The sequence below is a fragment of the Protobothrops mucrosquamatus genome, unplaced genomic scaffold, assembly GCF_001527695.2.
Source record: "Protobothrops mucrosquamatus isolate PMUCROS unplaced genomic scaffold, P.Mucros_1.0 scaffold42, whole genome shotgun sequence".
NCBI classification, from domain to species: Eukaryota; Metazoa; Chordata; class Lepidosauria; order Squamata; family Viperidae; genus Protobothrops; species Protobothrops mucrosquamatus.
This window is the reverse complement of record NW_015386424.1, coordinates 702,261-727,648: the sequence shown is the minus strand read 5'-3', so window position 1 is coordinate 727,648 and position 25,388 is coordinate 702,261. Positions and strand designations below refer to the sequence as shown.

The 25,388-nt window shown below is 37.7% G+C and overlaps 1 protein-coding gene across 1 annotated transcript in view; it reads left to right on the top strand.

Annotated features, from left to right (window-relative positions):
* Window positions 1–25,388, top strand: part of DIP2C (disco interacting protein 2 homolog C) — a 371,277-nt gene that overhangs the window by 343,686 nt on the left and 2,203 nt on the right. Inside the window, exons 25-36 of the mRNA XM_015811492.1 lie at window positions 1,313–1,436; window positions 2,663–2,784; window positions 3,405–3,516; window positions 3,604–3,713; window positions 4,431–4,561; window positions 8,450–8,618; window positions 9,424–9,594; window positions 15,271–15,332; window positions 18,442–18,499; window positions 19,768–19,842; window positions 20,468–20,642; window positions 24,059–24,182. Of these exons, the coding sequence (XP_015666978.1) occupies window positions 1,313–1,436; window positions 2,663–2,784; window positions 3,405–3,516; window positions 3,604–3,713; window positions 4,431–4,561; window positions 8,450–8,618; window positions 9,424–9,594; window positions 15,271–15,332; window positions 18,442–18,499; window positions 19,768–19,842; window positions 20,468–20,642; window positions 24,059–24,182 (1,433 nt within the window). The remainder of the gene's footprint in view (window positions 1–1,312; window positions 1,437–2,662; window positions 2,785–3,404; window positions 3,517–3,603; window positions 3,714–4,430; window positions 4,562–8,449; window positions 8,619–9,423; window positions 9,595–15,270; window positions 15,333–18,441; window positions 18,500–19,767; window positions 19,843–20,467; window positions 20,643–24,058; window positions 24,183–25,388) is intronic.

The window sequence follows — 25,388 nt, the reverse complement described above, 5'->3', positions numbered from 1 at the left end:
GTTCCAACTAGCGGGACTGGCCTGAGGGATTTTAAAGGGGGTTTTAATTACTTTTAAATTGGACATATTTAAATATTTCGTTTTAATCAAATTTTAATTAAGTATGTATATATGTTAGTATTTTATTCAATTGTCAGCCGCCCTGAGTCCGCAAGGAGAAGGGCGGGATATAAATGCAATAAATAAATAAATAAATAAATTTTTAAAACACCCAGAGCCACTGGTAATTGGGCAGCATGCAAATTAAATAAGTAATAATCATAAATCAACTTGCAACTCAGAACTATTAAATATGAAACTTAAGTTTGAAATAATAAAGTAATATCCTACAATGAACCAATCCTTTCAGAGAACCATAAAGACCTGGCTGTTCTCCTAGGCTTTCGGATAGGTACAAGCCCTGGTGGTGCAGTGGTTAGAATGCAGTATTGCAGCTGACTCTGCCCACAGCCTGGAGTTCAATCCTGAAGGGCTAAAAGTTGACTCAGCCTTCCATCCTTCCGAAGTCAGTAAAATGAGGACCCAGAGTGTTGGGGACAATAAGCAAAACAGTGTAAACCGCTCAGAGAGTGCTGTAAAACACTATTGCTATAGGGTTGCTGGAATGTCCCACAAACTACTAGATGTTATAGGATGTTTTAGTTATTGCTGGATTTGCCATTTTGTTCTATTCTAGCTTAGTTTTTGTGCCATGCCTGTTTTATTATGTTGTTTTTTTATTGTACTTTGGGTCCCATGAACTGCCTAGAATTGCTCTGGAGTAGGTGGCATCAAATTGATTTAAACTAACAAATAATAGTCTAGAATATGAATTTGTAGAAAGTGTATCCATAAATGGTATAGCTTGGTAGGCAATTTGATATAATTTCTCTCTATGACATCAATAATTTTTTACTTTTGAAAAATATCAAGCTGTTCGGGTTTTGTTAAGGCTTGCTTCAAACCACTTTACCATTTGAAAACAGTGATTACTAATAGCTAACACTCAGTTCCTGACGTTATATCCTTTCTAAATTTCACTTTGAGTTATTTTGAAGTAATTCTTGAGCAGTGACAATAATCTTAAAAAAAATCATAGTTCACTTTGTAGTTAATCGGGGAAATGCTTTAAAGTCTACCTTTCAACTGGCCTAATCAAGATATAGATTTTGCTTCCTTTGTTTGTTTTTTTCAGCTTAAAATCAAATGAATGTGTGACATTTATATCACTAATCTAGTTTCAGAGGCTAAGATCAATAATTCAGTTAATGAATAGAAAGCTTCATATTTAAATTTTTCTTCTCTGTTTCTACATTTCTTTTTCTTAATGAAGGGGACAATTGCAAACTCTCTCACCTGTGTCCAGCTACATAAACGAGCTGAAAAGATATCAGTAATGTTGATGGAAAGGGGTCATTTGCAAGATGGTGATCATGTTGCTTTAGTCTACCCACCAGGTAAATCGTGCAAGAATACTTTAGTTGCAATACTTGTATATATGGCTTTTATTGTTTTATCTATATATAAAATACAAAGAGAAGTAGAAATGGGAAATTAGGAGAAGGAGAAAAAAAGGGGGAAATAAAATATAAGGTACAAGGGGGGGGGAAAGCATTGACTTCTGACTTCCAACTTCTGACTTTAGTTGCAATTCTCAAACAATGTTATTGTTTTATATATAAAATCTGTGACTGATACATAGATAATGTTGGTTGGTTGGTTGGTTGGTTGGTTGGTTGGTTGGTTGGTTGGTTGGTTGGTTGGTTGGTTGGTTGGTTGGTTGTAAGACTACAAATATTTTTGCTTCAAGTGAATGTTTACTGGTTGCTATATACAGTGAATTTGTAGGATTATTCTCCAAAATTTCTTTCATCACTGTGTTTTTTTTCAGTATATGGGCTGTTAGACCAGTGCTTCTTATAGCTTTCAATGGAATTTGGGGGTGTCTAACATGTTTATTTCCTTTTGTCCTTATTGATTTCAACCAAAAGTGCTTCAGTGTACATCTAGAACAGTGTTTCTCAACCTTGGCAACTTAGCAGACATGGACTTTAATTCTCAGAATTCTCCAACCAGCAATGTTTCCCCCGTGCTGGCTGGGAAATTCTGGGATTTGAAGTCCATGCATCTTAAAGTTGCCAAAGTTGAGAAACATTGGCCTAGAACCTCAGCCTTGAATATGTAGTTGCTAAATGCTCCAACTTCTAGAATATAATTGCTATGGAACAATGAAAAAAGAATCCCTTTATCTAACAAGCATGAGTGAAATAGAATTTTATGTAGAGGTTTATTCAGTGAGTGAGCTGGATAAGCAAATTCTACCTCCACCGGCTAAGTAAAATTCACAATTGTATGAGAAATCTGCTCATCTAAAACCAAATGAATTCAAATCATTTCAATAGAAGTAAGTTGTATGTGCCTTTCTCTCTCTCTCTTTCCCTCTCCCTTTAACAACACAATCTTATACATATTTGTTCAGATGTCAGCCCCGGTGGGTTCAGTGATCCTTACTCCTAGGTAAATGGGTATAAGATTGAAGCTCCATTTCAATGTAGGGATTCTAGTGGTTATATTCCCAACACATGTGAACAGCAGTAGTTTAGGGAAGGTGATTTTTTTTTAGAAATCACTCTCATTTTGCTTTTTTTCACACTAATAATCATACTGTTTTTGTCCCCTCCAGGCATAGATCTGATTGCTGCATTTTATGGATGTTTATATGCTGGCTGTGTGCCAATAACAGTTCGGCCTCCCCATCCACAAAACATTGCAACAACCTTACCCACAGTGAAGATGATTGTGGAGGTCAGTGGGCCATTAATAATAATTAACTTAGAACATGCATAGATTGCCTTTTTCATCCTGGAGTTGCATTTTTAGTCTCCAGAGGCCACAAGGAATAGATGTGGTGGTGCAAGATGAAACAAGTGTTAAGAATTAAAACTTTTGAGCCCAGAGAGGAATTGTTTTAAGGATTGGGGGATATAACAGGTATAGTGGCTTCATTCTACATCATCATAGTTCTTTTTGGCAGGGGCGGGAGGAACCTGTATTGTCCTAACTTGAAAACATTTGGAGTAGGGAGATGTTCTTTTTAAACTGAAGATATACTTTACTTTACAAAAAATGAAATATATTGTCTTGTAATGTGAAGCAAACAGCCAGTGGGAGGTAGTGGTTAAACTAAAGCATCTGGGTAGAAACTGGGAAATGGTGAGTTCTAGTCCCGCCTTAGACCCAAAGCCAGCTGCAGGATTTTGATCAAGCCACAGCCATAGGAAGGAGGCAGTGGCAAATCACTTCTAAAAACTTTGCCAAGATAACTGCAAGAACCTGTCTAGACAGTCTCCCAAATTGGGATACGATTGAACAAACAAAATGTGTAGAGATTTAAATCTCTCCTTTCTCTTTTCTGAAATTCCCAGGTGAGTCGCTCTGCTTGTTTAATGACAACACAATTAATATGTAAATTATTACGGTCCCGGGAGGCAGCAGCAGCAGTCGATGTCAGAACATGGCCACCTATATTAGACACAGGTATCTTGTTTATTCCTCTTTGTTCTGTTGTGAATTTTTGCATCTTTCACAATGTCTCAGGAATCATGTCTCCCTTTTTCTACATAGATGATTTGCCAAAGAAACGGCCTCCTCAGATCTTCAAACCTTCTAATCCTGACATGCTAGCTTATCTCGATTTCAGTGTATCTACAACTGGAATGTTAGCAGGGGTGAAGGTAAGAATTACTCACAATGGATAAGTTGACTAGATGACCTCCAAGGTCCCTTCCAACTTTATTATTATTAAGTCAGGATCTCCATATGAATAAAATATATGTGGAGGAAGGACAAGAAAAAATATTGCTCATTTTTACTTAACTGCTGCTTCCATAATTTATTATTTTATTTTTAAGGGGGAAAAAACTTGGTCCATTTTTCTGTAATTTGCACAAGAGGTTCAGTATCTACTTTTGTGACACTAGGGGTAAAGCCAAGACAGCAAGAGTTTTGAGTTTTTTCACATGGTAAAACATTCTTTAAATGACACTAGTGAGAGAGTTTTACATTTTGTCTGTCAAGCATTTGGTCTTTTACTGACCCAAGTCTGCCATCTGTAGTACTTTCTATTTTTACCCTACTCTTCAGGATTCCACATAATTTCCAGCAGTTCTGGATTATAACCTAGAAATCAAAACCACGATGAGTCACTCTCTGTTTGTTTCTCGTTTGCCACGTGGACTGATTGTTCTTTGGAAACATATTAATTTTAATAGTGTAGAAAAGATTCAATGAGGGTTTATTTCTAGGAGATAGAAATGAGGGTATGGAGAGAAGAGATGGGAGATGATTATTTTTATTCTGTTACTAATTTAAGATCTAGCAATGCTTCAGAAGCAACCCTACAGAATGGCATAGTTTATCATTTTGATCACTGCCCTCTTTTCTTCTTCCAGATGTCTCATGCAGCCACTAGTGCCTTTTGTCGTTCTATTAAGCTGCAGTGTGAACTCTATCCTTCTAGAGAAGTTGCAATTTGTTTGGATCCCTACTGTGGACTGGGATTTGTCCTTTGGTGCCTCTGTAGGTAGGTTTTCCTGATGGGAACTGTCAAGTATCTTTTTTGAAGTGGCAGGACATTACTGTTGGACTCTGTTTGTATGTGTATGGAGGGCAGGGATCAAATGTATCCTATCCCAAGAAAATGAACAGTTGACATATCAAAGCAAAGAGAATAGATTAAGGTTGCTAGATTTAAATTTGAAGACCAACCTATCAGTTCTAAAGGCAAAATATAAATGGAGTCACAGTGTCTTATTATATTTGAACAAATGGGCATTTGAGCTAGTTATAAAAAATATTACTATATGGAACAGTCCTCTTCAGAGTTTAAGACAGCCATTCATTTTTTTCATACTATTCCATGTTGCCACTAACCCCCACTGGAGTGCTTTTAATGAAATATCACATCCATACTTTTTTTTTCAGCACAATTCTTGACATTTCTCCAAACTGGCTAATCTCTCTCTATGGAAAATGCTGCTTTGGCTACAGAGACATTACATAAGTGTGGCATATACCAAATTGGGAAATAAAACGTGTAATTCGTTCTTAGCAAAAGGATATAAAGAGAGGGAGGGCAATAAGGTAATCATGTCAACTGAGAGGAAATAAAACCAGGACCTTAAACCCATTTTCTCTTAACGTGCAGGATTTAAGTTCATCTCCCCCACCCAGCTTTCCTAAATATTTTAAGCCATTTGAAGCTTAACACAAAATGTCCTTTTGCTTCCTGCCAAACTTGTTTATAGGTATTGTTCCAAAAGTGTTTCCTGAAAAAGAGTTCAAATACCATTTCTGTTAAGAGATGCTAAAAATCTTATTTCAAAAACTACATTTGCAACTTTTAAAATACAGAAGTAGGGATATGCAAACCATCCATGTCTGTCTCTTAAAGGCACTTTGTACAGATAGTCCTTGATTTACAACCATTTGTTTAGTGATCATTCAAAGTTACAACGGCACTGAAAATAATGACTTATGACCATTTTTCACCCTTACAACCATTGTAACATTCCCATGGTCATGTGATCAAAATTTGGAAGTTTGGCAACTGGTTCATATTTACGATGGTTTCCTGGGCCCAGGGTGCTTATCTTTTGCATCTTTATGATAAGCAAAGTCAATGGGGAAGCCAGATTCAGTTAACAACCAGGTTACTAACTTAAAACTGCAATGATTCACTTAACAATTGTGCCAAGAAAGGTCATAAAACAGGGCAAAATTCACTTAACAAATGTCTCGCTAGGCAACATAAATTTGGGGCTCAATTGTGGTCATAAGTTGAGGACCACCCTGTATCTTAGCATACATTTTAGAACTGAATCCTCAACTCTGTTGCAATAGGCTTTAGAACAAATATAGAGTTGATACAACCCAATTTCAAGCATTACAGCTCTTTTAAACTTCTGATGAACCTCTTGATCATGTAAACACCCCTGAAATAAATTTAAATTGTGCTTTTTAAAAAGGTTTACCAGATTGGGGCAACATTGTTTTTATTCCAGTTTGGTATCATTGCCATTAATCACTGCTCCAGGAGTGTAAAAAGGGATTGGACCCTAGGTAACCAGGGTTTGCAATCTGAGCACAAGCAGCCAAATATATATCTCTATATAATATAATAATATAATAAAACCATCTGTTTATCCCTGTTATAGATGTTATGAAGTTGTGCTGGCCTGCTCCATTGTGATGTCCCAGAATGCAGCATTCTGAGACTTCCAAACTGCTAAGGAAAACCCCTTGGAGCATGGAGCCAGCCCATTGGTAAGTCATGGCTGTATTGCATGGTTTTGCAAAGTTTTGTTTTTGTTTTTATTTTATGTCCCGAAGGGTATAAAATAATAATGAAAAGAAACCTTGCAAAGCAGAGCAATAAACCTCTATCAAAAATTCTCCAGATTCCTATCAATTGGCCACCCACTCCAGCAGGATTTCCTGGAGATCTTTGTCAAAGATTGATGCATTCTGGGCAGAACAACAATTGTCAGGCCAACGTGAGTTCATGGACATCAGTCTTTCTAAATCGTTTAGCTGTTTGTGCCAAATGCTTAGTACTGGGCTTCATTGTGTTGTCATTTTTTTTCCCTGCCATGTTTTTGGGTTTGGGAAAAAAATTTTCAGCATTTCTAAATAGGTTTATTCTAGCAGCTGTTCAGTTTGGTATTGATTGTGAAGTCTGGAACACCTAACATCTTTTTTTAATTTGTCCAAGTTTTATTTCTATTATGTGGAGCCTGAGCTATTATAACTTCCTGATATTCATGTTTATGTGTGTATTTGTGAATTGGTCGGATAGTCTTTAAACTCAAAAAATAAATTTTCTTCTGGATAAATAATTTTGCAAAACTAACTACAGGCATAAAAGGGTTGGAAAACCTGCTTTTCATGCAGAAGATCTAGGGTCTTGGACCAGCATTTTTACTTTGATCTGGGAAGAATTCCTAAAATGATGCTTCTGCTCAGTATTGAAAATACTGAATCTGTGGGCTTCCCTGCCGAGTACTATTCCTAAGTTCTACCTGAACTTTTCTTAATAAACCAGATTCATTAAGATCAAGTTACACATAAACTTGCCTTGACGGAAAATTGGTTCATACCTGGTACTGAATCTAGCATTGTTCAATTTTGTTTAGGTGGAATGTGTAAATCCAGCCATTGTTGCATGTGCAACAAATAGTGTTTAAGGTAGCATACCCCTAATCAGACTAGGTTTCCATCATATATGCAAAATGATTATTATAGCATTCATGTTTAAATTCTACGGAAAGCATGAGTTTGTAACATGAGATGATTTGAAAGATGGATTTGTATTTTTTAAACACTGCACTTCTGCAAATATCACCAAAAGGAAGGATGTAGAACAAATTAAAAAATAGTAATTCACGGAAGCAAAATAATAAAGTAATAAAACAAGATCAGAAATTCCCTGTAAGTGGTATGTTTCAAATAGGATCTAGATAGTTTGTTTGTTGGGGCATGCCTTTAATTGAATTTCTGCAAAGACCAAGATAGTCTTTCAGTACCTTAAAAGGTGTCTTTGCATTCTGTATAAAGAGGATATATGGAAATATCCCATTTAGATGGCAGCATTATCTTATTAGAACTTGAAAAGCCAACCAGAATCAGATGCAATTAATAATTAAATTACAAACTATCTAGAAATTACAGAATTGTATATGATGACTTTCCAGAAAAAGGAAGTGACAAGAGATATCCAAGCCATTTCTCAGTGATCAAATATGGGATGTTTTGTATGCAAAGGACTTTCCTTACCATCCTTAGCATCCCTGTTAATCTGTTAATCATTTCACAAGGTGAGCAATCTGGTCAGTTGAACCACTTGCTCAGTCAATCCATGTTTTCTTCCAAATTCCAGAAGCACAGAGAAGAAGAATCTTGTAGCTTGTTAAAGACTATTTTCTCAAGGGAGTATTCTTGACAGCAGTAGTAATTCATCACAGGGAACTTGCCATCTTCATGCTACTATTGAAAAACTAACTAGCGTAAGCAAAATAAAGTTTGGACTTCTGGGTCTCTCTTCACATAAACTGATTTAAAGCTAGCTCATTTTATTTGACTTTTTCCTCTGGAATATATATTTGTTGCTGCTGTTTTGATTTCTGTTTTTGATTTAAGATTTATGAGTTATGGGGAAACTGTAGCCCTCTGGTAGTTGCTGCACATCTTTGGTACTCAATATCCCTGACCATTGGCTATTCTTGATGGAGCAATTGGAAACCAGTTGAGCAACATCTGGAGGGCTTCAGATTGTCTATCTCTGAGCTAAAAGCTCCCAAGGAGAGCTGTCTCCTTCCAGAATTTTGAAAAACAATTTTCTTTTCAATTTGGCATCTTCTGGTCTCAAGACAGATTTCCTGTCATGGGATTAACCAATCTTGTATCTTTACAGCGTTTATTCAGGACACCAGTCTATTTTAATTCCTCCCTCAGAATTGGAAACTACACCTGCTCTATGGCTTCTGGCTGTGAGCCAGTACAAAGTAAGAGATACCTTTTGTTCCTACTCAGTTATGGAGCTTTGCACCAAGGGCCTCGGTTCACAAACAGAATCTTTGAAGGTGAGGAATCCTAATTCCTTTTCTTTTTCCCTATAGCTGATGTTGCCTGGGCTTCTTCTCCCTATTTGATATCTTTATTTATATTGTTGATAAACAATTGTCTTTATGAATCAAGGACAACCCTTTCAGCTGGGCAAGTGGAATACTACTTTCCACTTTGTGTGAATTTAGTCAAAGTTAAATCATAGCTTAGTAAGTGAGCTCACACACTTTCAATTTTCCACTGGACTCTTCTTTAGATTTTGTTGCATATGAGAAGGTTATTAAGCCAACCTGTGGCTTTCCTCCCATTTTTCTAACAAATGGGATTCAAAATGGCTAACAAGTTGCATTATAATTATAGCCCCGTCCTGTATCCATTCAAAACAGGCTCACAGTTTAAGAATTTAATTTGTGTGGCCTTTAGAAACTAAAAATAATAAACACTCTCTACTCTCCCTCATGCAGAATTATAGGTGGGTGAAAACTTAACAACTTTAAGATGTATGGAATACAACTCCCAGAATTCCCCAGCAGCATGCTCTACGAAGTGTCAGTTTCAATACACGGAATTCCGCAGCCAGCATATTGCTTGGGGAATTCTGGGAGTTGAAGTCCACATATCTTAAAAGTGCCAAGGTTGAGAAACTTGGATTCACATTGGCAAAAATATCTATGATGTTTGTTATGATGATATTCCCACTTATTCCAAAATACATTTTTTTAGTAACCCAAAGTTCATTTCTGCTTCTGATGTCTTTGCTATATCATCTGCCAAATGTCAACACTACTCTTGCGATGACCTGAGTTTGTGCCTTGTTTCCAGGCAAGAGGGCTGGACCTGTCAAGGGTGCGGACATGTGTGGTTGTGGCAGAAGAACGACCCCGAATAGCTCTGACACAATCTTTTTCAAAGCTTTTTAAAGATCTGGGCCTCCATCCCAGGGCTGTCAGCACATCCTTTGGCTGCAGAGTTAACCTGGCAATATGTTTGCAGGTAAGGCTCTCTCTCTCTCTCTCCTGTTGGCAAAAATTGTAAAAGCAGTCCTTCCTTAAGGGAAAGCAACCAGGTTTCATTTAAGATGGTTAGTTACTTTCTTAATTGGTGCAAGTATAAATAGACGTTCCTTTTTCATATTGCAAGCATACACCTTTTCTGGTTTTGTTAATTAGTTTTTCCATAATCCTTTTTATGTTACATTTATAACATTTATTCTGTCCTCGGTGTGAAAGCAACACAGTAAATACCTGTATGAAAGTTCCTTAATTTGTAAGTTGTAAAACTCAACCCGAATCTTTATGCTCAGTATATCAAAATCTTTTTTTTCCTTGTGAGTAGAGTAAGGACTTAAATATATGTAGTGCCTTAAAACCACTATAGTGTTACTCAGTTATTGTGGCTAGTGTTAGAAATGGATTAAAGGTCAATATCTATTTGTCCCAAACTGATATCTGCCTGTCTGTCCCAGAGTTTCTGGCCATTATCGTCTTTGAAGTCCAATCCTACTGGAAGTTTATATTGTTCTGGAGAAAAAAATAACAGAATTTAGTAAGAATATTAGCATTAATATCATAAGTCCTTGCCTTATAACCACAACTGGGATCAGAATCTTGGTTATTAAGCAAAGTGGTGTCCCATGACTGCTTCACTAAGTGGACAGAGTCCCAGGTAGGAGTTGAGGATGTCTCAAGGTAGAGTACTCCTCTTTGAGGAGTATTGATCATGGCCTAAGCTGCTCAACAGATCATGAACATTGGTGATGAACAATGTCCTAGATTACGTTGATTATTCCCGACTGATATGCATTCCAAATGCATACATTAGCCATTCTACATTCAGAAGATTCTAAAGTATGCTTACTCTGAAAGATTCCATTAGTTCCACGTGGAACTAATGTTTGAAGTAGTTGAGATAATTGAGGAGATTTTCCCAATTTCGTTTAATTTCAAATTTCAGGAAAGTAAGCCTCCAGAAGTTGCTTTGAACCCAGCTTTAAAAACAGACAAATGTACACATTTCCTAAATAAATTTGTTTACATCAGCTGCTCACAATTAGATTACTGTCTTATATGCAGAATTTAATGGCTATCCATGCAAAGTTTTCCTACCTACCAATCATTTTCAATTTGGATTTTAAAAACATTACATCCTTGCATATATTTACTGACTTGGATTCAAATGAAGTAAAATAAACTTATTTCTCATTGAAATCAACAAATTCAGTAAGATTGATTTACCTTATTAGTTTCAGTAGAATCAAAATACAGCTGATTATTCCGATCCAATCCATCACATTTCAGTCCTCAGTAAAATATATAATCTAAGAAAAGTTTTGATGATATACAATGTGGTGTATATTTGTACAGGGTGTGCCTTTCACAAAAGTCTATAGATTCTTGCCTGCTAAAAACTTCATTTTAAACTTGTTTCAATGCCAACTTGATCTTTATTTTAATAGTTCAGATAGAATTTACTTGTGATTGAGAAGCATCAAATAATTTATCCATGCAAAATTCTGAGGATGTTGCTATTTGCAGACATGCTTTGCTTTGGTACTTGAGGATTGTGGGATTTGTAACTCAGCATATTTGAAGAACATTTGGCTTCTGTTGACTTAAACTCTAGAACAACAGACAATTCTAAGTGCATTTTTTCCACAAGGATCAGATCTCAAGTCTTAGAAGTTATTTCCTGATCTTAATAGTTCCTACTAGATCAGCTATATCTTTCCTGCGTTCTACTGTGTTTCATGATACTTAGATCCAGGAACTTCCTGCAAAAAGATTTTTGTTGGATGCAAATCTTTGCATAGAGGGAGTTCATGTATTTTCCTTCTTTGAAAATTATTCAATCGTGTCTGTAGATAGCCCTCCACTTATGATCTCAATTGAGCCCAAAATTTTTGTTGCTAAGTGAGACATTTGTTGTTTTGTCCTTTTTTACGACCTTCCTTGCCCCAGTTGTTAAGTGAATCATCACAGTTGTTAAGTTAGTAACACGGTTGTTAAGTGAATCTGGCTTCCCTATTAACTTTGCTTGTCAGAAGGTCAGAAAAGGTGATCACATGACCCTGAGACACTGCATTTGTCATAAATTTGACTCTGTTGCCAAGCATCTGAATTTTGATCACGTGACCCTGGAGATGGTGCAACAGCCATGTGAAAAATTGTCCTAAGTCACTTTTTTCAGTGCATCTGTAATTTTGAATGGCCACTAAATTGTTGTAAGGCTCTTTGTATATAGTCTGTTCTTGAATAAACACTATAGGCTTGGGCTGTACCTATATTGATTTGGCTAGCATAACTGCAACAGGCAAAAAAGGCAAATTTATTGTGGAGAGATGATCTTGCCAGCTTCTGTTGTCCTCAAAAAGTCCAAAATAAGTGGCTTAGGTAGATGCCTTCCTAATTTGCTAACATTTGAGAATAAAAAGGAGAGGATACAACACAATCAGATTTGCAGGATTCTGTTACAACAGTCAGCCTCAATAAAAGTAGTCCCTATGGAGCTGATTTCATGCTCCAGTAGTCTACCTTCACTTACAATGAAGCAGAAGATATGGGTGTACCATTTTTGCTCTTGGGAAGCAACATTTATAACTAAAATTTCTTACCAGATTTACACTTCAGTTCAGGGAACAGAGAACTTCCTGGCTCAGTTTCATTCATAGAGGCAAACTTGTGGGTGACGGAAGGCAGGTGGTCATGATAGAATTATCCATTGAAAAGTAAGAGCTGAACATTCCTCTCAAGATGAATGACTTGTTCCTTCCTGTAGACACAGATGTGCCTTTTCAGGCTTAACAAAGGAGTGTTCCATTTCATTTTAATCTTTTGAAAAAGGTATGGCAATTATCGAAATGTGAAGGTATAGTATGGCACGCTTCACCTGAAAAGTAGAGTTTCACACAGTGTCCTCAAACAATGGTATCTATAATGTCGGTTAAATTGCTGAACATTTGTTTTTTAAAAATTGGAAAGTCTATATACTTCTGCCTCTCCTGTTTGCTCTGTTAAAATAACACATCCATCTTATTTATCTATGTGTTTATTTTCATTTCTAGCTCTTTAAAATAATAAAATGTATAGTTTATAAAATCCTTATATTGGACATGGTTTTTTTCTTTTTATTTTATTCCACTCTGTGCATGAGTCTATTTATTTTCCTCTCAACTTCCATTTCTTTTTCAATTATTATTATCTTCATTATTATTTTTTTCCCCATGTGTTACTGTCTCTCCTTCTCCCCATCTCCCCCTATTCCTGCCTCTGTAGCCACACGGGCTGGGGAAACTGGGCAAGCAGGTAGGGAATTTACCTGTTCCCTAAAATATCCACCTGGCAATGGACAGACTAGATGGAATCAGCGGAGACCTTTGAGTGGGGACGTACACATGATTTGTTTGATTCGATGCAATAGCCAGAATTGGCCAGGAAATGTCAAGGAAAGAAAATTTTGTGTAAAGAAATGAAATAATTAATAGGTGTTATCCAGATATAGTCTTCATCCAAAGTTAACCAACACTTTGTAACTTGCTTGGGAATGTGTTCTAAAAAAACAACATCCAGATGTGACCCTTAATGTACAAATGGTCACAACTGAATTTTATAAACTGCTTCTGGTTAATCATGAAAATAGTTCCTAATGTAATACAGGTAGTCCTCAACTTACAACAGTTCATTTAGTGACTGTTCAAAGTTACAACAGCATTGAAATGTGTGATTTATGACCATGTTTCATAGTTACGATCTTTGCAGCAGCATCATGATCACATCATCAGAATCCAGATGCTTGGCAACTGGTTCGTATCTATGACTATTGCTGTGTCCTGGGGTCATGTGGTCACCTTTTGAGACCTTTTGACAAGCAAAGTCAAGGGGGATGCCAGATTCACTTAACCAGGTTACTAATTTGTCAACTACAGTGATTCACTTAACAACTGTGGCAAGAATGGTCGTAAAATGGGGCAAAATATCACTTAACAAATATCTCACTTAACAACAGAAATTTTGGGCTTGATTGTGGTTGTAAGTCAAGGACTATCTGTTTTTATAGAGTGATTCTCTCCCACTCTTCCTCTTTTTCAGTGATGGTAATGGGCTTCTCCGCTCTCAGCACTGGTCTGTTACGCTCCTGGTGCTGCTGAATATATTAGTACATTGAGAGCTATGCTAAAGCCCCTATATGCCAACACCACAATACAAGGTGTTGACATTATGCCAAGTTGCCTAGTGATGCCCTCCTGTAATTTTCTCTTGCCCTCCTGGTGATGGGATGCTGGTCAACGTTTAGTACATTTAGTACATTCTTTTAGATGCCTCCTGCTTTCCTTAGCATAGAACCTGATTTTTTTTTTTAAGGAGTGCCAAGAAATAAAGTGCCCCCCTCCAAAAAAAGGAGCCTGGAAACTCAAGAGTCCAATGTCAACGTCCAGGGTCCATCCTTTTTCAACATTGTGCTGGCTTGCTTTATTTTTTGTAGATGTCCCGATAGTTTTTCATTTCTTTATTGTCCAACTTTCCTTCAGGAGCTCAAGGAAGTATATATAACACCCTCTCCAATTTCCCCCCACGATATCAATTTAGCTGAGAAAGAGTGACTGAGCTGCAGTTATCCTATGAGCATCTGTGGCTGAGAGCAAACCTAAAGCTGGAATACCAAACCAGTTCTCATTAAACATGTGCTGGCATAATCGTTGTCTCCTCTTTAGGCATATCCAGATTTAGGAGTGTCTGTCAACAGAATATATACTGTAAAATGAACCAATAAGAACATGCCTTTCTTTGAATGCACATTTTTAGTACGTTGCACAGGACAGGTTGGGCACTTTAAGTCTTAAAGCATCTCCAAACACGTGAAGTGGCTTTGCAGTGCCAGTGTTGCAATAGAATCTGAAGGTGATTAGAAAGCAATAAGGTTTAATGCATCTGGTTTCTAATCCAAATAATCTGACCTGAGTTACATTGCATAGTACTTAGCTCAGATCACCATGCCTTATTTTTTCTTTTAATTGCACTGAGGTGCAAGTCTCTCTTGGACTACTTCACATGATATACTAAGCCAGTTTGCTCATTGAACACTCAGTGTAAATTCAGCCTGTGTAATTTGTAAACCATGTTTTTGTCCCTGGGTGATCCCACTCAACAAAATATGGTTCAATTATAGTGTCTTGATCTTGAACCAATATAGTGTTATACTATATTGAACCATACCAGTCTTAGCATAGAAAGAACCTAAGCTCATATTCATAGAAAGAATTACTGTATCGTGGGTGACATGGCCATGAACAAATTAGTGTGCTGCTTTTTAAAAATATAATGTTTTAAAGTAACAGAATAACTGCTTATGCTTCCTCAGCTTCTATATGTTGATATCAAATGTCTTGCTTTAAAACATTTTCAACTTTATATAGAGCCTTTGCATAAGTGTCTTAGGAAACTTAATCACGTGCTTGGATTTTTACGGGCTGTGTTGTCTTCAGCCCATTTTGTTTTTTTAGAATTTTCCAACTTGGACACCCTCCCATACATACAGATACAAAGCATACATAATGTGGCCTTTGTTTTTTTACCATGGCAGTATAAAAGATTTGCTGTTTTAAAACTGTAGCAATAATTAAAATGTAAAGACAACCTATTACTTCAGAAGCTAAATGAAATGTTTCTTTTACAGGGAACATCTGGGCCAGACCCAACCACTGTGTATGTTGACATGAGGGCTCTCAGACATGACAGGTGTGATTTTTACTTTAATGTTGCAAAATTCATACTAGAAGGTTAGGAACATTACCATGTGTTATTCACATAAGTGTAAAAGGCATATATTTTAAAAATATAGCAAGAGAAAGGAATGCCGTTATTTGAAAGAACTGAATTTTCAGATGGCATTTCTACATCGTTAAATTAAAAGCACATTGGTTCATCATAGTCCTTTTGCATAATTCAAAAGTAACTGTCCGTATTTGGTGGGGGGGGGAGAGTATCACTCTGCGGGGTGGTTAGTAGACTGAGAAAAGACTCTCCCTCCTCCCCCTGTGGTATTCCTGCTACTTTCTCTCCTCCTTTTAATCTTTTAATGACAATTTTTTAGTATAACTGATGGTTGTTGTCACTGTTTTATCTTTCTAATGTTTTTGGTTTTGATGTTTGTAAGTGCTCAGAGTTGCCTCTGGCCAAAATGGGCAGCACAGAAATCCAATAAATAAATACATATTCCTGCCTTCTTTCTTCCTATCAGCATCCCATAGCATGGCCAATGCCCTCTACAGCTGCTTCTTAGCCTCTTTTATAGACCTGGCAAATGCAAATTCTACTGTAGGAATGACATTTGCAGGAACAGGTGCAATAAAGGCTGTTGAAATTTTAGCCTTCGCTTTCATGTACACCTCTGGCTAATATATGGTGATGTAAGAGGAGAGATTTGGAACTTGGATGAATAAACCTTTTGTGGATGAATATACTTTTTAAAAACTAAAATGCAGTCTTCCATGTGATTATGTTTGTCCGTAGAACCTAAATAGGAGTTGTTTGAGAGACTTTGTTAAAAGAACAAAACAACTTTTGATGGTCTCTTGCTTTTCTGTACAAAATTAATTGGAGGGTTTAGCTATTTGCTTGGTGCTCATTGGAAAATTAGTACTGGTTTGAAGCCAAGTGGATACGATTGAGAGAAAGGCTTAGAATAGGGCAGGGGTAGGCAACCTTGGCTCTTTTATGACTCGTGGACTTCAACTCCAAGAATTCCTGAGCCAGCTCTGCTGGCTCAGGAATTCTTGGAGTTGAAATCCACAAGTCATAAAAGAACCAAGGTTGCCTACCCCTGGAATAGGGATTCAAAGGGGGAAAGGGGCTTCAGAATACAGGATAAAAATGGCTATTCCTGATGCTACCTGTGTACTCGTTTGCTCCCAAAAGCACTCTCCCCCCCCCCTTTGAATCCAAAGCACTACACAACCTTTCTATATTTGTTGATTTTTTTTTTACATTTATATACAAATTTATATTTGTATATTTCTTGATTGTTATCAAAGATGCTGGGTCATCTCCTCTTAGCCTCTATTCTGCAAATCTCTCAGGCCCGTGTGGAACACAGCCCCAGGTGGTGCAATGAAATGAGCACTGAATTCAATCCCAGTTGAAACATGAACTCAGGGACATGACTGTGAGAGGCACTATCTCCTCGGTCTAGTTGCTGTTTGCAATCTCCCAGATACAATCTTTTTTAACTTTGTAGGGGACGCATGCTATGCTATATAAATAACAATTATTTAATAAATAGTTATTAAAACCAATCTATCATTTTTCAAAGGAATAGCGGGGATGACAAAGAGAAGTCAATTTTCAAATTGACCTGTTTGACAAATTGCTGTTTTGAAGGAGCATATAAATATAAATTACTCTTTTTATTCCTCTTTTTTTTGGCTCTGGTGTACAAAAGCTACATATTCTACAAGGTCAGGAAGCAATTTCACATAGATTAATAGTCTATCCTGGAAAAAGAATTGAGCATCTCTAGATGCAGCTGAGGTACAGTGAAAAAAAATCAGCAGCAACAACTGTCCTTTTGTCAAGTGTTCTGCTTTCTTAGGTCTATCCTTCCTTGACCTGCCCTATCTTCTCCCTGCAAAGTCTTAACTATATAAGTTGATTTCAGCTTTTTCAAGCTAAGAACTATGATTGACTTCTGCAACTGAATTCCCATAATTAGGCAGAGCCAGGAAAGAGCAGGAGAAAAGGGCAAGGCCGAAAATGTATCTCAGTTAAGTTAAATGTATTAAACAAGTTTTAATGTAATGCTGTTAATATTATTCCCAGTGTATTTAATAAAGTCCTCCTATCTCTTTAGGAATAACAATTTAGTGCAATGTTTTAACTATCTTGAGCACTTCAGTGAGAATAGTCTACATAGTCCGTTGTTTCTCAGCTTTGTTAAGTTAAAGATGCGTTGGCCATGCTGGCTGGGGAATTCTGGGAACTGAAGTTCATACATCTTAAAAGTTGCCAAAGTTGACTTAGCAATTCATGACAATTTCTCAAGATCTTGGCTTTAACAGAAAGCAATTTTGCTCGGCTTGTTAAGGTTGAATTTTTTTTAGCAGGTGCATTGCATGCACATAAAAAGAGGGCATGCTCTCAATTGTGTGATTGTGCATACCATTTTGACTTTTTGCACCAGTAGACATCACAGACACCATTTTCTCAATCTTTTGCTAACTGCCTTTGTGGGATCTGACAAAGATCTGTTTTCTTAATTGATAAATGAACAGTGCACAGCTGGACATCTGTAGTTCTAAATGTAACCTGAAGTTGAAGGTTTTCTAGGAGACTTACCTAGAAAGAAGTAGGGACAATGGACAGTGCCAACCCAGAATTGCCAGAGACTGAGCAGAGGTTGCTTCTGAACAAAAGGAGGGAAAGAACATGAATACACACAAGCACATGCACACACACACACACACACACACACCATAGGAAGCTGTCTCTGAGCAAAATGGTCCTACCAGTTCTGTTTCCTGCTAGTTAAACTGACCTGCATAAATTTAAATAACATCCTTGATCACAGTACAAGGCTGTTGGGCTATGCACAGGTTGGGATTTCAATCTGTGCATCCTGACTTGAAAGTAATTCAAGGTGTGTCCAGTTGCCCTTTCCAGTAAGCAGAAAGAAGGATTACAGGGTTTCCCCCCCCAAAAAAAGCTGAATCTTCCCTTTAGTGATGGTTTTTCAGCAAATAGAAAGCAATACAGAAATACAGATACTTGAATGATGTAACTCTGTATGAACATCTGGTGTTGCAGTTTTTGTGCATTCATAATTATTCTATATATATTTTTTTATTTTCAGAGTGCGTTTAGTAGAAAGAGGATCTCCCCATAGTTTGCCTCTCATGGAATCAGGAAAGGTAAAAGTATAAAAATTCTTAACCATCTGAATGGAGTGATTAAACAAATATTTTAATGCAGGCAGATATGTGATTATTTACACGGAGCATTTGCAGAGTCATGCGCATTATTAAGTTCTAGAAACCTGGGGCTTGTGAAATGAGTGAATTCATTATGGTTTCTTGATATTAAAAATCAATATTTCCAGTTATTTGATGGTATCTCAAGCATGCCTTTGGTTTTCTCAGGGTTAAATCCAAACCATCTGGACTTCCTCAAGTTGGGAAAAATTATTTATATCAAAGCTTTTCATCCATTTGTATCAATATTATCTATATCACTTGTAGGCAAACTGTGGACACATGAAACTTTGGAGTTTTAATGTATCCTGTTTTTCTTTCACTATTATCCCACAAAGAAAGAGGTGCCCATTTTTCTCAACTCTCCATGGTAGAAACGCTGAATGAAACTCTGTGAATGAGATAAAATATATGAATGAGAGGAAGGAAACTTTGCAACGGGGAAAATATGAATGAGAGGATGTAGGGGGAAATGTGAGAATGGAGATCAATAGATGGGTGTAGAAGAAAGAAAGATGCTATGTAGCTTCTATTTTCCTAAGATAATAGATACATTGCAATGGGTGTGTGTGTGTGAGAGAGGGGGGGGAGGAGAGAGAGACACACACACACACACACACACACACAGAGAGAGAGAGAGAGAGAGAGAGAGAGAGAGAGAGAGAGAAAGAGAGAGAGAGAGAAGATATGTGGAAAACAAAATGATTGGATGATTAAGGAATGAACAGAAAATTTGGGATTTAGAGCCAATCTCCGTGATTCTCCTCACTACCACATTTTGGAAAGAATGTGCATCTGAGCTCCATAAGACTTCTCTCTGGTCTATGCTAATTGGTAATAATTCCTGAGGGAATTCATTTTAAGAAATTGCATCTGGATTCTTATATATGCAGAATATGTGCTCACCATATGCTTTCCAGATCATTAGCACTGCTGGTGGCCATCATTTTGGGCACAAGTGAAAAAAATCACCAAGACTGATGACTCATCCTCCTTAGGAAAGAACTAATTCACAATAATGAATTTACAAATTCATGAGTATGGTGTCACTTTCCTTGGAGAAGTTGCACCCACCTCTTTCCTTTTGGGAAGCCTGCCGTGTTTCTTAAAGACTTCAGAAATGAGGCAGGAAAGTTTAGTTTTTGCATGAAACAATATAGACACAACCTGGCTCTTGACCAAATATGATTCATTTTGTCTTTCAATAGATCCTCCCTGGAGTTCGTATCATTATTGCTAATCCAGAAACAAAGGGCCCTCTTGGCGACTCTCATCTTGGAGAAGTAAGTTACACACCTGTGCCAAAGTCAGGGCTGAATAGGAGGAGTTGATTACAGATCAACTCCTTTTTCTCATAGCATTATTGGGGCAGCGTGTGGCAAACAGCCTGATCTAGCAGGTGATGTGTTGCACAGTTTAATGAATGTGTGTGGAATTAATGGTAGACAAGTTAGTATCTATCTAATTTAAGAGTCGTTAACTTTTCTAAGACTCTTCCCTACTCCTTCTTTCTTTCTGACTATATTTAAACAGATGCTACTCCAGGAAAATACCTTTTGTACATGCAGCACATAATTGCAGATGAATGCATGATTTTTGACAGTACCCACCCACTGCAAAGGATGTTGGTTGGCTGTTTTTACTGCTGCTTTTTTAAAAAAAAGTTCTGCCTGAAATCTTGTGACATGTTGGGGGGGAATGCCATATTTTACAAGATGTGATAATCTTGAGAAACCATAACCATTGGGGTCCACATTAAAAGCTACCAATGATACTCAAACCTCAACTTCTCTGAAACTGATGTTCCTTTTAGTGAAGGCCTCGTATGAAAAGACCAAAAGTTTAGAACTTTTTGAAGCAAATGAAGCTTTCCTTCCAATTAAAACATATTTTTCCCACTTCACGTAGATATGGGTTCATAGTGCTCACAATGCCAGTGGATATTTTACAATCTATGGCGATGAATCCCTACAATCAGATCATTTTAACTCAAGACTGAGTTTTGGAGACACACAAACTATCTGGGCACGAACTGGCTACCTGGGATTCTTGAGGAGAACAGAACTTACAGATGCAAATGGGGGTAAGTTCTTTGGTTAATGTTTGAAAGTTTTTGTTGTTTTGTTTTGTTTTCCTTTTTATATATAATATTTGAGTATTGCTTAAAGTTAGTAAAATATCTAAACTAGGGGAGGTGTTTTCTCCTTTTAGGGTTAAAAAAATAAATTGAGGATTCTCAATCTACAGAGGATTCTCTTAATATGAACTAGGATAAAGATTAATGAGTCAATAGAGGTATATATCATTCTCCACAGTAATGAGAAGCAGAGAAGGTCAAACTGATTCTTTTATCCAAAGACAAGAATATATCTAATCTTGCTTCTTCTATTTTGAAATTGCTTCCAGATTTTGTGCTTGCAATGAAAAAGAAAATGAAATTTTGATTTTGTTTTTGTTAATTAGATAGGTTTATTGTTATAGAAATGGTTTGTACATACTGTTGTGTAAAAGCAAAAAGTTCTGATTGTAATGTTGTTATCTTCTACTGTACTAAAGAGAATCTGGAAGGTGGTGCCTTTTTCTTTTTTGTTCTTTTCTTTCTTTTTTTCTTTTCCCTCCCCCTTTTTCTAGTTTTCTATTACACTTTTAATTTTTCTTTGTATTTTATATTTTGACAAACTAAAAAAATTATTATTAAAAAAAGTTTTGAAAATAATGTACTCAGCACAGCTTTTGGAGATTGGTTCATAGTTGCAGTACATTATACAATATTTTCTCAGCAGTTCTGTTGTTTATATGCAGTTTATGGAACCATGCCTGCACTGTAGAAAGGATGAGAAGAATTATATACTTTGGCTAGAAGAAGTTACCTTACAGCGGGCACAGATCCACTTCTGCATCCCTAGCATCCCCTCTGATGTGCAGAGATGTATTATCTAAGACAAATATTTTGCATGCCTCCCCAACAAAACCAGAATTGCTCCCAAAATTGTAATGTTCAATACAAGAATAAGAATAAAAATAAGAATATATTTATTAAAGAAGTAATCTTGGAGAGTAGTAATATTTATACTCAATTTTCATTACCGTATTTTCTGGCGTATAAGACCACTGGGCGTATAAGACGACCCCCAACTTTTCCAGTTAAAATATAGAGTTTGGGCTATATCAGGGGTAGGCAACCCAAAACACTCAAAGAGCCACTTGGACACGTTTCCCACCGAAAACAAAACACTTGGAGCCGCAAAACCCTTTTGATATCTAAAATGAAGATAAGACTGCATATATCCTTTTTTACCTTTATGATATATGTGTGTGTGTGTGTGTGTGTGTGTGTATATAAAATAAAGGTAAAAAAGGATATATGCAGTGTTATCTTCATTTTAGATGTCAAAAGGGTCTCTCTCTCTGTGTCTCTCTTTCCTCTCTCTTTCCTTACTTTCCTCTTTCTCTTTCCTCTTTCTCTCTTTCCTCTCTCTTTCTCTCTCTCTCTTTCCTCTCTCTTTCTCTGTCTCTCTCTCTTTCCTCTTTCCTTTCTTTTTCCTCTCTTTCTCTTTCCTCTCTTTCTCTTCTTTCCTTTCTCTCTTTCCTCTCTTTTCTCAATCTTTTTTCTCTTTCCTCATTTTCTCTCTTTCCTCGCCCCCTCTTTCTTTCTCTCTTTCTTCTCTTTCTCTCTCTCTTTCCTCTCCTTCTCTCCCTTTCCTCTTTTTTTCTTTCCTCTCCTCCTCTCTTTCCTCTCCCTCTTTATCTTTCTCTTTCCTCTCTCTTTCCTCTTTCCTCTCTCTTCTCTTTCTCTCTCTTTCTTTCCTCTCTCTTCTCTTTCTCTTTCTTTCTTTCCTCTAACTTTCTCTCTCTCTTTCCTGTCTCTTTCTCTTTCCTCTCTTTCTCTTTCCTCTCTTTCTCTTCTTTTTCCTTTCTCTTTCCTCTCTTTTCTCAATCTCTTTTCTCTTTCCTCATTTTTTCTTTCCTCTCCCCCTCTCTTTCTCTTTCCTCTCTTTCTCTCTCTTTCCTCTCCTTCTTTCCCTTTCCTCTCTTTTTCTCTTTCCTCTCCCCCTCTCTTTCCCCTCTTTCTCTTTCTCTTCTCTTTCCTCTCTCTTTCCTCTTTCTCTTTCCCTCTTTCCTCTTTCTTTCTCTTCTCTTTCTTTCCTCTCTCTTTTTCCTCTTTCTCTCTTTCTCTTTCCTCTTTCTTTCTCTTCTCTTTCTCTTTCCTCTTTCTCTTCTCTTTCTTTCCTCTTTCTCTCTTTCTCTCTCTCCCTCTCCCTCCAGGTTAGGAGAGAGAGAGAGAGAATGAAAGGCAGACGGCGCCGAACGGGCATGGAGGGGGAGCAGGACGGGAGGCAGCGGCTCCAGTGGTGGCGGTGGCAGCACGGCAGTGGCCACTGCAGCATCGTCGGGAGTCCACTCCGCCCCCAGCCTGGCCGCCGCGTCCTCAGCCGAATGGGCGGGGAGGGGGAGCAGGACAGGAGGCAGCGGCTCCCGGCCGCCGCCCCATCGCATCCTCAGCTGAACGGGCGGGGAGGGGGAGCAGGACGGGAGGCAACTGCTCCCGGCCGCCGCCCCCATCATGTCCAGGGAGAGGGAGCAGGACGAGAGGCAGCGGCTCCCGGCCACTGCCCCCATCGCGTCCTCAGCTTATATAAAGGAATAAAATAGAATACCTGTATTTTCCGCTGTATAAGACGACTGGGCGTATAAGACGACCCCCGACTTTTGAGAAGATTTTCAGGGTTTAGAAAGTCGTCTTATACGCCGGAAAATACGGTAAATGTAAAAGCAAAGCAAATTGACTCTAGTTGGTTTCCTGACCAGAGCATTGCCTGACAGGATGAGTGCCTGTCTTTGCCTAGTTCCAGCTCACCTAGCAGTTTGAAAGCATGCAAATGCAAGTAGATAAATGGGTACCACCACTGGGTGGGAAGGTTATAGCGCTCCGTGACATCATGCTGGCCACATGAGCCACAGCTTTGGACAGCACTGGCTCAATGGCCTTGAAACAGAGATAAACCACACCCCATTTGGTCAGCAATGACCAGCAAAGTAAAATCTGCAAGGACACCTTTCCTTTACTTCCTGCTCCAACCTTAACTAATTTTATATGACATTATTATAAAAAAAATTTTTTAATTGTTCTATGGTCCATAATGAGCTGCTTTAAGAAAAAATGTCAAGAAGGAGGAATAGGGGAGGAAATAAACACAAAGCTGTTTTAATTGCTGTTTTTGTATTAATCAGGTGCCTTTTATTTAAAAAAATGTATTTTTCACCTTTATTATGTAATCTTGAAATCATGTATAAGAAATTGAAACAGAAACCAGCCTCTCCCACTCATAATACAAAGGCATTCTCCAGAGAGGTTGAGAGAGGTTCCAAGCCATGTTGGGAAAAGCTTTTCTTAAAAAAACAACAACTGTAAATTCAGTGTTAGATAATTCTTTTGTCACTGATGTGGTTTTGCATAATGAACTATTTTTGTTTTTGTTTTTCCTCTTGTGGTATCAGAACGACACGATGCACTTTACGTAGTAGGTGCGTTAGATGAAGCCATGGAATTGCGAGGAATGCGGTATCATCCCATAGATATAGAGACATCAGTAATTAGAGCACACAAAAGCATTACGGAATGGTAGGTACTGGATACGGGTTTCGCTGTGTGAATGCATGCATTTGTTTGAACAATGCCACATCTCTCTTTGGACCGGGTGCAGATTTATTTGGATCAGGTTTATTTGCACCAATATACAGTTGGTATGGGATGGGGGAGTACAACTCCCTCTCTCTCCGTGCCATTACCTATCTGGTTCTAGAGTGTCAAGCATTGGAACCAGGTCCTAAAAGAGGATTCCTGATCACAAGAACTCTGTAAGTGCAGTTCTCCCTTTTTTAATAACTGTATCTAGCTGCAAAGGCTGTTGCTTGGAATTTTGCAGCTCAGATATTGAAACTTTCCTTTTTGGAGACATCTGCAGGATTGAGGGGTTTTGTCACTGTAGGAGAAAATCCAGAAGCCGCAAGGGGAGTCAGAGGTTAAGACAATGGGCTTGTTGTCTGGAAAGCCGGCAGCCCAGGTTCAACCCGAGCGCCACGCAATGGGATGAGCTCCCATTCTTGTCCCAGCTCCTACCAATTTAGCAACTCAAAAGCATGCAAATGCAAGTAGATAAATAGGTATCACTTGGTGGGAAGATAACAGTGCTCTGTGGCATCATGCTGGCCACATTAATGCGGAAATCTCTTTGGATAGCACTGACTCAATGGCCCTCAAAACAGAGATGAGCACTGTGCTGTATAATCATCAATGACTATCGGAGTAAAATCTGGAGGACTCCTTTACTTTTAGGACAAAAGCTAATTTACACAAATATATCTGTATAATAATCATCACTAGCTCAGCTAAAAAATAATAAGGCAATAGGAATTATCAGGTGCATTGGACATAACAGGCATTCATTCATTCATTCATTCATTCATTCATTCATTCATTCATTCATTCATTCATTCTTCATATTTCCTAACCTCCCACCTCCTTCCCACTAACAAGAGAAGTGAAATTTATTTATTTATTTATTTATTTATTTTTCCAACTTCTATGCCGCCCTTCTCCCCACGGGACTCAGGGCGGCTCACAGCATGTTAAAAAACAACACAAAAAACATTTCCCCTATAAAACCAATTAAAAACCAAATATATTTATGGCTGTGTCATTATTAAAATCTTTAAAAAATTTTCCCTATTTAAAATTCACCCTAGGTCAGTCCCGCTTGTTGAAAAAGCCATGTCTTGAGGGCGCGGCGGAAGGTTAGGAGATCCGGGATCGTCCGGATCTCGGGGG